General features: G+C 35.4%; 1 protein-coding gene across 1 annotated transcript in view; it reads left to right on the top strand.

Annotated features, from left to right (window-relative positions):
* The window catches only part of Phex (phosphate regulating endopeptidase X-linked), a 207,148-nt gene that overhangs the window by 136,037 nt on the left and 58,624 nt on the right, over window positions 1-12,487 (top strand). Inside the window, exon 15 of the mRNA XM_052730304.1 lies at window positions 5,051-5,154. Within this exon, the coding sequence (XP_052586264.1) occupies window positions 5,051-5,154 (104 nt within the window). The remainder of the gene's footprint in view (window positions 1-5,050; window positions 5,155-12,487) is intronic.

Below are 12,487 nucleotides of genomic sequence, written 5' to 3' on the forward strand. Positions count from 1 at the left end.
TTGGTACTTTACATCTAGGGTAGCATTTCCAAGAAGAGAAATCTAGGACCCATGAATTTTTTAATCTGGACAGCTGTTCCAACAAAATGACATGAGAACCCCAACTAGGTACACAAAGGTCACTTAGTTGAAAGGTCAAAATGGAATTGATTGAAAGCCATTATCAACTTGACCTAGATTTCCTTTAGTAATTGAAAGGACAACAGGCTTTTGACCTAATCTGTCTCTTATAGAGCTTTAAAAAGTTTTAGAGTATATGTTCACATTCATTTTTTTTCTTCTGTCTGTACAACAAACAAAACTTTCTCAAAGGTTGCTGGACTTCAAGTTTTTCTCATAAATATGATTTTTGAAAAATTTTAAATTATCAAAGTATCAGAGGACAGAACATTTTGGAGACAGAGGAAAGGAACAAAAGGTACCCACAATATTGGTAGTTAAACATAATACTTCTGTTAGAGTATGTTGTTTCTTTTCATTTCTCTATAGCTATCATTTATGTTAACATATAGCTTTGTACTTTCTTTTACAGTTAACATTCTCTATTGTCACTGTCTCCCATAAATATTTACTAACATTGTTTTAACAGCTATATAGTATTGCACTGAGAAAGGTGCATTATGACTCAGTTACTGCTTCCTTACGAGTACCAATTCTTATCTTCTCCTCCTCTTTTGTTAGCTCTCATTGTTGAATCATTTTGTTTTCCTATTAGGACCAAAGAAAATAACACTAAACGAGGAGCCAATTTTTTTAGACTGTATGGCTTTATCTACACCCTGTAGTTTCTTCCTATCAGATGACAATATCAATGATGATCCACTCTCTACCCTTAAAAACTTGTCTCAAAGGAAAAAAAAACCTAAGATGTGTTCTTGTGATATGTCATACACACACACACACACACACACACACACACACACACACACACACACATAACATATGAAAATAATTCCATTACTTGTGGTTTCTATTAAATTAGTGGAGTAGATAAATATTCTCAGTTTAGTAACTAAAACAGTACAAAATTATTATTTTAAAGGTAGAGAAGCTGTGGTGGTGAATTGTTGTCATGGATATGATAGCTTTGCTAACTGTTTAGACTTGAACCCTTCTTTCCATTTCCAGGTTGTGTAGCTGGAGTTTCCTCCAGTCCTGCCTGGCCTGCGGTCAGGACAAATCTCTCTCACCTGCCAGTCCCACAGCCGCTCAGACTCAACTGAGTAAACACACAGAGACTTATATTGCTTACAAAATGTATGGCCGTGGCAGGCTTCTTGCTATCTAATTCTTCTATCTTAAATTAACCCATGTCTATTAGTCTATAAGTTGCCACGTGGCTCGTGGCCTTCCGGTACCTTACATCTTGCTTGTCATGGCGGTGGCTGGCAGTGTCTCTCTGACTCAGCCTTCCACTTCCCAGAATTCTCCTCTCTCCTTGTCCCGCCTATACTTCCTGCCTGGCTACTGGCCAATCAATGTTTTATTTATTAACCAATCAGAGCAACACATTTAACATACAGAATATCCCACAGCAAGGTTGGGTCTCATTATGTAAATTATTTAGGCTTACAAGTCCCAATCCTATTGGAGTGCTGCAATTACAGGTGTATGCCACCACTCACTCAGTTTGTCATCTTTTTCAGGAAGTTTGGGAATGATTTTCTCTCTAAAGTCTGTGAACCAATTTAGAGGTCAGCCTTTGGCTTTGTATATGTAACTGGAAAGTACTGAGGTTAGCAAATTCATCTAACCGTAAAAAAACTGACTTCACTGATATGAAAATAATAGATAATATTTGTTAAGGATATTCCTTTGGAGAATTTCTTAGACAGTATTCTGAAATAAAGAACATATCTGAATTTTCTATTAGTTATAATCTTATTCTGAAGGTCTTGGACATATCTTTTATCCCCATGGCCCAGAGATGCCTTAGGATTGTTGGTTAAAATTGTTTTCTAAAACATGTTTTCTATTCTTGTTTTAGGCTAAGAGAAAGTCTCTATCTTACAATAGAACCAATTCTAATATTTTTTTCTATTATGAAACATTTGTACCACTGACAGTATATAAAATATGTGAAGGATTAATCTTCAACAGATATTATTAAACTGACTTTGTACACATATATACACATTTTATTTTACTGTTATTTTAGAGAGATAGGAGTGTTACTATTGTGTTGCCCTGGTTGGCCTCAAAGTTCTAGGCTCAAGTAATCCTGCGTTAGCTTCCTAGGTACCTGGTTGACAGGTGTGTTTCACTGTCTAGCATACACATAAGTGTTCAGTGAATAAAATAGATACACTTTAAGTTCTGTGTATAATGTTTTCTGATTCAATCTCCCTTTCCCATGTTTATATTCTTCAAAATATAAACACTATCTTGAATTTAGTCTTATTTATAAAAGCCTTTGCTACATAAGTATGTGTACATAAACAATATGTACTATTATTATGTACATTATGCACTTGATCTTAGACAAAAGACTGGTAAGTGTTTTTGGTATACATTTTTAATTCTTTTCCATAGACTATATTTTGATCATGACACAATATATTTAATTCCCCCAACTCCTCCCACAACCTTCCCACCTCCTGATATTTTCCATGAAAACTTTATATTCTCTCAGACATACAACTGGCATTATTTACCATGTTCTTGAGAATATTTCACATTTGTGCACACATAGCATTCATTTAGATTTCTTTATTGCTTTCTATTATGCTGTGCTTTATTTATCAGCCTTGTTCTCCCCTGCTCAAGTAGTTTTAAGAAGGGACAATTTGAAGTCATTGCCTTCAAATTTTTTGGCCAAGCAGAATGACACCGTTGCCAGGAATCCATATTTTCATTCCTATTGTTCTCAGTGTGTCTTCGGTTGTTTTATCCTTCTCCCTTTGGGAATATTGTTAACATGACTCACTAAGATTTATTTCATTCTGAGACACAATACTCACTTTATGTTTGGGATCAGTTAAATGTGAGCTAGACATCGATTGGCCAACAACCATGTTACTTATTAAGGCTATAACCATCATATTGAATATGTACATTTATATTTATAATGCAATGGTTGTGTTTCATACACATTCATTGGCTGTTTTTCTTTTTCTTTAAAAAAACGATGGTTTTGACTCAGCAGTTAAGAGCACTTGCTGTTCTTGCAGAGGACCTTGGTTTGGTTCCCAGCACCCACACTGGGTGAACCATAACTACCTATTACTCCAGTTCCAAGAGATCTGATGCTCTCTACTGCGTTTGTGGGACCTGCATGCATGTGGTGCACACATCTACCTGCATACTCTAAGGCACACACACCTACACACAAAAAGTAATAAAGAATATGGTTTAAAGTTATCAAAAGATTAGCAGCTACTAAGGAATTACTTTTGGGTTTTAAATTAGCTAAGGTTTTTTTTTTTTTTTAATTGACTTACTTTAGAATGTTTTCTTTCCGGTCTTTTTAAAGAATTGGAGTTGTGCTGGTGCTTAGTCAGCATTCAGTCCAGTTAAAAATGAGACTTCTGATGGATGACCACATATATACATATGGGCAACATTTATTGAACTTAGTGGGTTAAAAAAAGGATAAATGTAATTGGGAGGAAGATGGAAAATATGTCAATGTGATTGGGTGAGCTGAAGGGAGAGAGTAGGGGATAGATATGACCAAGGTACATTATATGCTTGTATGAAATTTTTGAAAAGAAATTAAAAATACATATTTGCACATCAATGTTCTTTTTCTGAAATCCAGCCTTTTTCTGAAATCCTTAGCACTGCACAATAGGTGTTCGTTAGAAGGGCAATGATTAAGTAAAATGACCCAGAGATCATCATGTTAAGGATTTGGAAAGACAAACCTGACATACTTCTTTTTTATTTGTGGGGAAAAAAAACATAAGAGAAGTAGAGGTTATCATGGAGTAGGAAAAGGGCCAGTGAGGAGGGGAGAGAAATAAGTGTAGATAATAGCGTGAGAAAATGTGATCAAAATACCTTGTGTACATGTAAGATAATGCCAGTGAATCCTACTCTTTTACACAATTAGTATAGCCCAGTAAAAAATAGTGAGCACTTAAAAAACAAGAATTTGTTCTTGGTTGTTTACTTACTCACGTATGTTTTTCTTATTAATGACAGTTACTTTTGAACTTCTTATGCCAGTAAGAGATTTTAGAAACAAGGCTTTCAAGATCACTACAAATTATTGCTTTTACTGTAATATAAACGTCACTATAATATATAGATGAAGTAATGCTAGCTTTGGATAGAATGAGCTAGAACTGAAATTTTTATTACTTTCTTTCCAGGAAAAAACAAAGAACTAAATAACCCATTATCTTAGCAGACAACATTGTTGTGAGTCCTCAATTTCCTGTAGTTCCATGCAGTCTATAATCTGTGATTTGCCTCTGTAATTTTGTCTTTTCGCAATTAGAGCCATTCTTCGTGTTAATAGATAAATCTTGTTAATAATTAAATTATTTAGGTGACTCCATTGTACGTAGGGTGGAAAATAGGTTTCTGAATTGCTTCCATTTTTCCCTTTATGAACAAATGCCAATTACAGTAAATTGGATTTTTAGCATTTCACTAAATCATCATCTATAAGCTAAATGAGGTTTCAGCTGAATACTCAGAATGTGATTAGAAAAATCTTATGTGATAAATAAATAAAGCACACATTTTAGAAAGGATCAAGAACTCATGAGCCAAGAAATTTCAGATCTAAGATGGTATGTTTAGCAAAGGTTAAAGTGGGATTTTCAATTATAAAGTAAACAGAACACAGTAAACAACTGAAGCTTCTCTTGTTTTCTTCCCTGTGATCCAGAAATGATCATATTGATTTTTGAGCTTTTTATGTTAAAAGAAAATTACTGAGATTAAATTTCATGGCTTTGTGAATCCTGAGTTATGTATGGCTGAGTGATGTTGTGAGGCCCAAAGCTTCTCTTCTGGTTGCTCCTTGGTGGGCTGAAGTCTATTTTTAAAACTCTTATCTGCATTTCTAACAATAATGATGTGGTTTGTTTTTATGCAGATCAAATTTTCAGAATCGGACTACTTTGGCAATGTACTGCAAACCCGCAAGTATTTAGCACAGTCTGATTTCTTCTGGCTAAGAAAAGCTGTTCCCAAAACAGAGTGAGTATTTCGAAAAAGTGAAATCGATAAATACATTGGTGGGAAGTGAAATCTCTTTACATTAAACTCTGTAATTCTCCTCAACTCAGAGTAGCCAGCTTGCAGTTATTTTGTTTTAGCAAAATCCATGTCATGGACTTCCAGCTCTCTTTTCTAATATTATGTGGTACAGATCTTCCATCTATTACAGAACTCCCAATCTTAGCATCAACATATATCAGAAGAATTCTCACTAGGATGCAAACATTGAAGTTATTTCTAGCTGTAGTTATAAAAACATAGATAGATAATATTTGTATGTACATTTCTCTGAATTTTCATATGCAGGTAGAAACATTTGGAGAGCTTAAAGAATGAATACTTTAGTATGATTAGATATGTAGAATAGTTTGTATAATTAAGAAGCAACTGGAACAGTGGTTCTCAACCTGTGAGTCACAACCCCCAAGGGCCTAATGGCTCTCTCACAGGAGTCACATATCAGATATCCTGCATATCAGATATTTCCATCATGATTCATAACAGTAGCAAAATTACAGTTATGAAGTAGCAAGGAAATAATGTTATAGCTGGGGGTCACCACAATATGAGAAACTGTATTAAAGGGTTACAGCACTGAGAAACTGAACTAAAAGATAATCACTGCGATAGTCCATGCCAGAGAACTGAAAGCTGTATCACTGTGATTTATTAAAAGTTATGATTTATTTATCTTTTTCCTATCAGCAGATAGGAAAATATCCTTAAATACTTTTAAACCCATGTTGAGCTAGCCACTGCATCTTCTCTTAGAAAAGAAAATATTGTTGATCTTGATAGTGTTGATGATGCTGATAGCAGCTAACAATTATTGTATATTTACAGTATGCTAAGAGGTGCTTTTGAATTTATGTGTGTATTTGCATGATATATACGTGTGTGTGTGTGTGTGTGAGAGAGAGAGAGAGAGAGAGAGAGAAGAGAGAGAGAGAGAGAGAGAGAGAGAGAGAGAGAGAGAGAGAGAGAGAGAGAGAGAAAGATTTGTACTTATGCACATTCCCAAGAAGACCAGAGGAGGACATCACATATTTTCCTCTACCAATACTCACCTTAGTTTTTTAAGCATGTCTTTCATTGAACCTACCATTATTTTTTTCAGCTAGGCTGGCCAGCCAATAAGCTTCTGGGATCCACCTGTTTCCTCATCCCCAAGGGTGGGTTGCTGGCATGTGTGGCCATGCCTGGCTTTCATGTAGGTGCTAGGGATCTGAATTCAGGTCATGTATCTTTAATAGGAAGTGCTCTTACACATTGACCATCTCCTCAGTATGTGCTTTACAATTATTAATCGATTAATCATAATGTCAGTTCTGAGAGGTATAGGTACTATATCCCTATTTTACAAAGATTTTGCTATGGTTCACTTTTTCAATGCTTTAAAAATGTTCTGTAGATCAGATAATTTCTATTTTTATAACTTCAATGGAAGAATTTATTTTTAAAAATACTTTCTATTTCTGTTATTTATTTGCAGTCATTGTTACCATATTACTATTAATTCCTTGAATATACCTTAATTCTTTGAACCACATTATAATGGCCATTTTCAAATCCTTCCTAAATCTATTATCGGAATTAACTCAGAGTAATTTTCTATTGATTCAACCCCTTTCCTTTTTTCTTTCTTGTAGTATATATTTTTGTTGTTGAAAAAGGACATTTTAGATAATATATTGTAGCAGTCTGGATGCTAATTTACTTTTCTGAAAATTTTCCTGGATTTACATTGCAGAATGTGTCTCTGGATATATGTGGCTGTGGATTCCTGTGTTCAATTTTCAGTCCTTTATTTTATTTTTTAGGTTCACCTCGTTAGATTATCCCAATGTATACAAGCTTGTGCTCAGCCAAGAGGTAGGGCAGACCTAGTGCTCTGGCATTTGAGTAATTTGAGTGCCTTCAAATTCAGGTACCTCTCTGACTTCCTTGGTTTTTGTTTCCAATGGGCTTTCTGTGGTCTTCCTTGTACCGGACCTAGTATTGTTATCGTGGTGCCCTTTTCAGTTTCAGGATCTCCCTTTGAAATTTCAGACTGGATTTTCCTTCGTTTTCTATCAAGCTTGCCATGTTTTAGCTGACAGAGCTACATTTTCAGCTAGCTCTTTCCTGGAGAAAGTGAGCAGTCCAGTAGGATGCCCACCAAGTTCTGTTCTATATATTCCCCAATTCTAGCAGTTTCTTAAGACGGAATGTTTTTCAATTTATTGCTCATTTTTGGCCAATTGTCAGAGACCTAAAATGGATGCTTGTTGACTATTTTGTCCAGTTTTATGTTTGATCCTCATGGAAAGGAGTTTTCAGCTTTATCATGCTATCATCCCCCAAAAGCTGATTTGGTGGACTAGCTTTTAAAATTTGTCTAATATTCTAGTTTCCATGACTTTGGTGGGTTCCTTTTTTATGCCATCTTGGGCTCTTTGTTACTACCCTTTTCAACACCTTACTTTCTTCTGGATTCTAGAAACACTAGACTCTTGAATCCTTTCTTCCCTCAAGCTCTGAATATCACCTTCCACTTTTGATGCTCTTATATGCTCAGTCTTGACTCTGCCTGTCAAACTTCCATGGAACACACTTGTACAATTGTCTTATAAGTTGTTAACTTTAAGGAATAGGGCTAAAGCTTACACAGTCCTCTATGTAGTCCTGATTTTAGTCAAAAATACAAAGGAAAAAGACAGATGGTTTTACAACTTCTTGCTAATGGCAGATGATAATCTATAGCCATCTGCTCTGCTGTCCTTGGTTCTCAGCTCTTATCATGCTATTTTTCAGCTTGTCTATCCCATTCCATTTTCAATCTGAATTATTCATAGACATTCTAGATTTAGGGCTGTAAAATCTGATGACTCAAAGCTGATAACTTCAGCAAAGGATTTTCAATATCTCTATGACCATCTTCATGTAGTAGCATAGTCATAGATCTAGGCAAGTCATCCTGCCCTTTTAAACCTAATTCATAACAGTTCAGACTTTTAAAAAATATTTTTTTATTTTTGAAATTGTAATATAATTATTTCCCTACTCCATGTCCTCCCATATACCTTTCTTTGCTCTCTTTAAATTCATGGTCGCTTTTTTCACTAATTGTTGTTTCATACATACATGTATATGAATATACTTATATTCTTAAATATAACATGCTCACTCTATATGTTACTTGCATGTGTGTTTTCAGGGCTGACCATTTGGTACTGAATAACCAATTGGTGTGCTCTCCTATGGGAAAGACTATTTGTACCTAAGATTACTAGCATTCCTTAGTTGCCTATAGTTATTTGTGAAGGGTTGAGTCCTCATGGTCTTTTCTCCATTCACCTTGGCATGTTTGTTGCTGTCCTTGTTCAGGTCATGTTTAGGCAGTCATGTTGGTGAGACTTTATCTTCTGGTATTGCCAGGAGGCACAGTTTTACAGCAAACTCCCTGATCCCCTGGTTCCCATAATGTTTCTGCCCCCTCTTCTGCAATATTCCCTGAGCTTCAGGTGTAGGAAGCATTTCATAGGTGTATCCATTATGATTGGACTCCACAGCTCTGCATTTTGAATCGTTGTGATTTTCTGTAATGCTCTCCATCTTTTGCAAAGAGAAGTTTTCTTACTGAAGGAGGGGTAAAGACTATACTTACTTTGATGTATGATGCCAATTAGTTCTGATGTTTCTCTGTTTTTCTCCAGATGACCTGCCTATTGGACAAAGTGGGGTATTGAAATCACCTACTATTAATGGATTGATGTTTATGTGTGTCTTTAATTCCAGTAGTAGATATTTTTTAATGAAATTGTACACCCCTGAGTTTGGTGCATATATATTTAGGATAGTAATGTTTTCTTGGTTAACTGTTCCCCTTAGTTAGAATGAACTGTCTCTTTTTATCTCTTTGAATTAGTTTTAGTTTGAAGTCTTTTTTTGGCAGATATTAAGATAGTGATGTCTTATTGCTAGGGAAGGATGTGGGAGAGCTGGTTGGGTGGAGAGGATGAATGCTGTGCAAAAGGAACCTCTAGTTCAAACTTGAAAAATCCTTACTGTGTGAGTATGCATGTGTGCATGTGTGTGTGCATGCGTGCATGAGTGTGTGTGTGTGTGTGTGTGTGTGTGTGTGTGTGTGTGTGTGTGTGTGTGTGTGTGTTATGCACGTGTTTGCAGGTGGACCTGTGTGTATGGAGTCAGGAAGTAAATGTTGGTTATCTTCATCCATAACTTTCCACTTTATATATTTATTTATTTATTTATTCATTCATTCATTCATTTATTTATTTATTTACTTACTCATTCATTCATTCATTCATTCATTCATTCATTCATTCATTCATTCAGCGACAGATTATTCTATTGAACCTGGGGCTCGTTGATGCAGCTAGAATAGCTGGCCAGCTTTGATATCCTCCTGTCCCCCCCATTACTGGGATTATAGATGTGTGCCACCATTTCTGGCTTTTTACATAGGTACTGGAGATCCAAACTTAAATACTCATACTTGCAAAGCAAGTGCTTTGCTAACTGAGCCATCTCTGTATTGGAGATGCTGCCAGCTTTATTCTTCAATTTCAAAATGTTATTTATTTGGTAATGTAGCAAGGCTTAGGTGACCAGTGGAAAAATTCCTAACTGGGCCATCTTTAATATTATCCTAAAATACCAATGAGCTGTCAGATTCTGATGGTCTTAGCTATTCTTTACATTTTATTCATGCCTTGGGAAAATTCTAGGTGACACTAATTTATGTAGTTCCCCCCACACTTCAATAGAAAATAGATACCATGTATTCCTCTATATTCATGAGACAGTGGTTCTGGGACATCTGGAAGATATCAAAATGTGAGGATGCTCAAGTGCTTCATACAAAATGGTGCAGTCTTTGAATATAATCTGTACATCGACCTATGTAAGTTGAATCATCTTTATGTATAATACCTAACTGTCTTAGTTGCTTTTCTATTGCCATGCTAAAACACTATGACCAAGGCTACTTATAGAAGGAAGAGTTTATTTGGGGCTTATGGTTACAGAGGAATAAGAGTAGTTTATCATGACAGGGCAGCCTGGTTGCAAGTAGTGGTCCATTGGCTGAAACAGAAATCGAAAGCTCATATCTTAAACTGCAAATGGGGAGCAGTGAGAGCTAACTTGAAATGGTGTAAGTCTTTTGAAGCCTGAAAGCTGGCCCCTAGTGACATAATTCTTCCAGCAAGACCATATCTCCTGTCCTCCTCAAATAGCCATCAATTGAAAACCACATATTCAAATACCTGAGACGTATGGGGGGTATCTCATTCAAACTATCACACTAACACACTGTAAACGGTTGGTATACTGTATAATTTAGGGAATAATAAGAATATGTGTGTGTGTCAAGTACAGATGCATTTTCCAGCCTGTAGATACACAGTGCTGTCTGTACTTCCTTCACAAAGGTATTAAATTGATCCGTGTTTGGGAAACATTATTTAAGAATAAAAATCGGGCTGGAGAGATGGCTCAGCCGTTAAAGGCTAGGCTCACAACCAAAAATATAAGAATAAAAATCAGTGTAATACTTGTATTAAATTGATCTGTGTTTGGGAAACATTATTTAAGAATAAAAATCAGTGTAATACTTGTAATTCTTACTTCATCAAAGTATATGTCTATTTCAGAGAAAAGAATATTAAGAAGTTTAAGGCCCTGTTTCCATGGCAAAGTGATGTGACCGTCAGTTTTTCTTTTAAAGGAAATGTCTGTCTGGTCCATTTCAGACATTGTAGGGGATTTTAGCTTCATGAAACCCGTGAGCTTTAATTGACATCTTTTAGGACTGAAAATTCATGAGTTAATCAGCTGAGGAGGATGCTGGAGTAGCTCCTCTGTACTAGTTTACTTTGAACAGCACATCATGATTATCATTCCAAAAAGCCCTGAAATAACATTTTGCTTCTTTGTGGGGCTGGGAGATAAATACCCTTTATCATCTTTTTTTTCTTATGGAATCCATTTTAGCTTCACTAATATGCATTAAGAAGTTTCTAAGGCAATGGGAAATGTCAGCAAGAACGAAATTAATTGGGTGGTCATCCCTGAAGGTACATATTTAGGGATTGGTTCTCAGAATTGTCACTTCATCAGTTTGCTTAAAAAATAGAGGATTTACTTTACTGCTTGGCTTGAGTCAAAAGTAATTTCTTTCCCTCAGGATCCTCTTCTTTGACAGAAATGATTCTAAGCCAGCTTCCTTATTAACTCACTCTCATTCTACTGTGACAAAACATGTCTTGGTTCTCTTCTCTAACTCTTGGGAAAAAAAACTTTGCAAAAACCACATTAAACATCTACACAAATTGCAATCTTTTCCCAAGATTTTGTTTGCAAAAGCATTATGTATAACACTGAATGTGACTATTATCTGCAGGATATTGGTAAGAAAGCAAAATAGATTCAGTGTTTTTATTTCCCTTTCATATTATGTAGACTACCCTTAAGAGTTGATAAATAAAATGCAAAATATTAGCCTGATTTTTTTCTATTTTAGGCACTCAAAGGAAATCATAGTATTAGTGTGTTTCTCTCAGGTTATTACATTTTGGTATTATATTCCTTTTAACTATGTCTCTGTCCCATATGTTTTGAGATTTGAAGTTTATATTAGACTTATCTCCTCTACATTATATATTAGGTTCTTCCACAAATACAGTCTGCAGTAGCACCCCAAAGACAGTAAAAAATCTAAGGCACCTGGCTAGTATTTTTTTGTGTGTGTGTATATATATATATATATATATATATATATATATATATATATAAAACAATAGATTTAATGATCTGCTCAGAACATGCCATTTGGATGAAGGTCTTAGCTCATAAATCATCCTAGGAGATAAGTGCTACAAACTGGAATGCCTTCAGGCCCCACCAATTAAGAGATGGCTAGCTTTGACAAGTGTGAGCAATTAAAAGAATTAGTGTTTATATGCTTGACTTTAAGGAATTCTAACTTAATAATTTTAAAATCCATCATATTGGCAAATAAAACTGGGAAAATTCAGCCTGTTAGGTAGGACTTAATCTGCAGAGAGTCAGATTTTCCACATTCTATTTATTTGTTGTTGCATAACTACTCACCCCCCACCCCCATCAAATTAGGTGCTCAAAGCAACACTTATCATTTAATTTTTACATATTCTGATTCTAGGTGTGGCCATTAGTCTTAGCTCTGTAGTTACTGCTCTTTCATGTAGTTTTAGTAAGATAGTGGCTGGGTCCTCTCTCTTTGCTTACTAACTGGAACACCTATGTGTGGACCCTTTCTGTGTAGAAC

The sequence above is a fragment of the Peromyscus californicus genome, unplaced genomic scaffold (genome assembly GCF_007827085.1).
Source record: "Peromyscus californicus insignis strain IS unplaced genomic scaffold, ASM782708v3 Scaffold_10__1_contigs__length_136768540, whole genome shotgun sequence".
Lineage (NCBI taxonomy): Eukaryota > Metazoa > Chordata > Mammalia > Rodentia > Cricetidae > Peromyscus > Peromyscus californicus.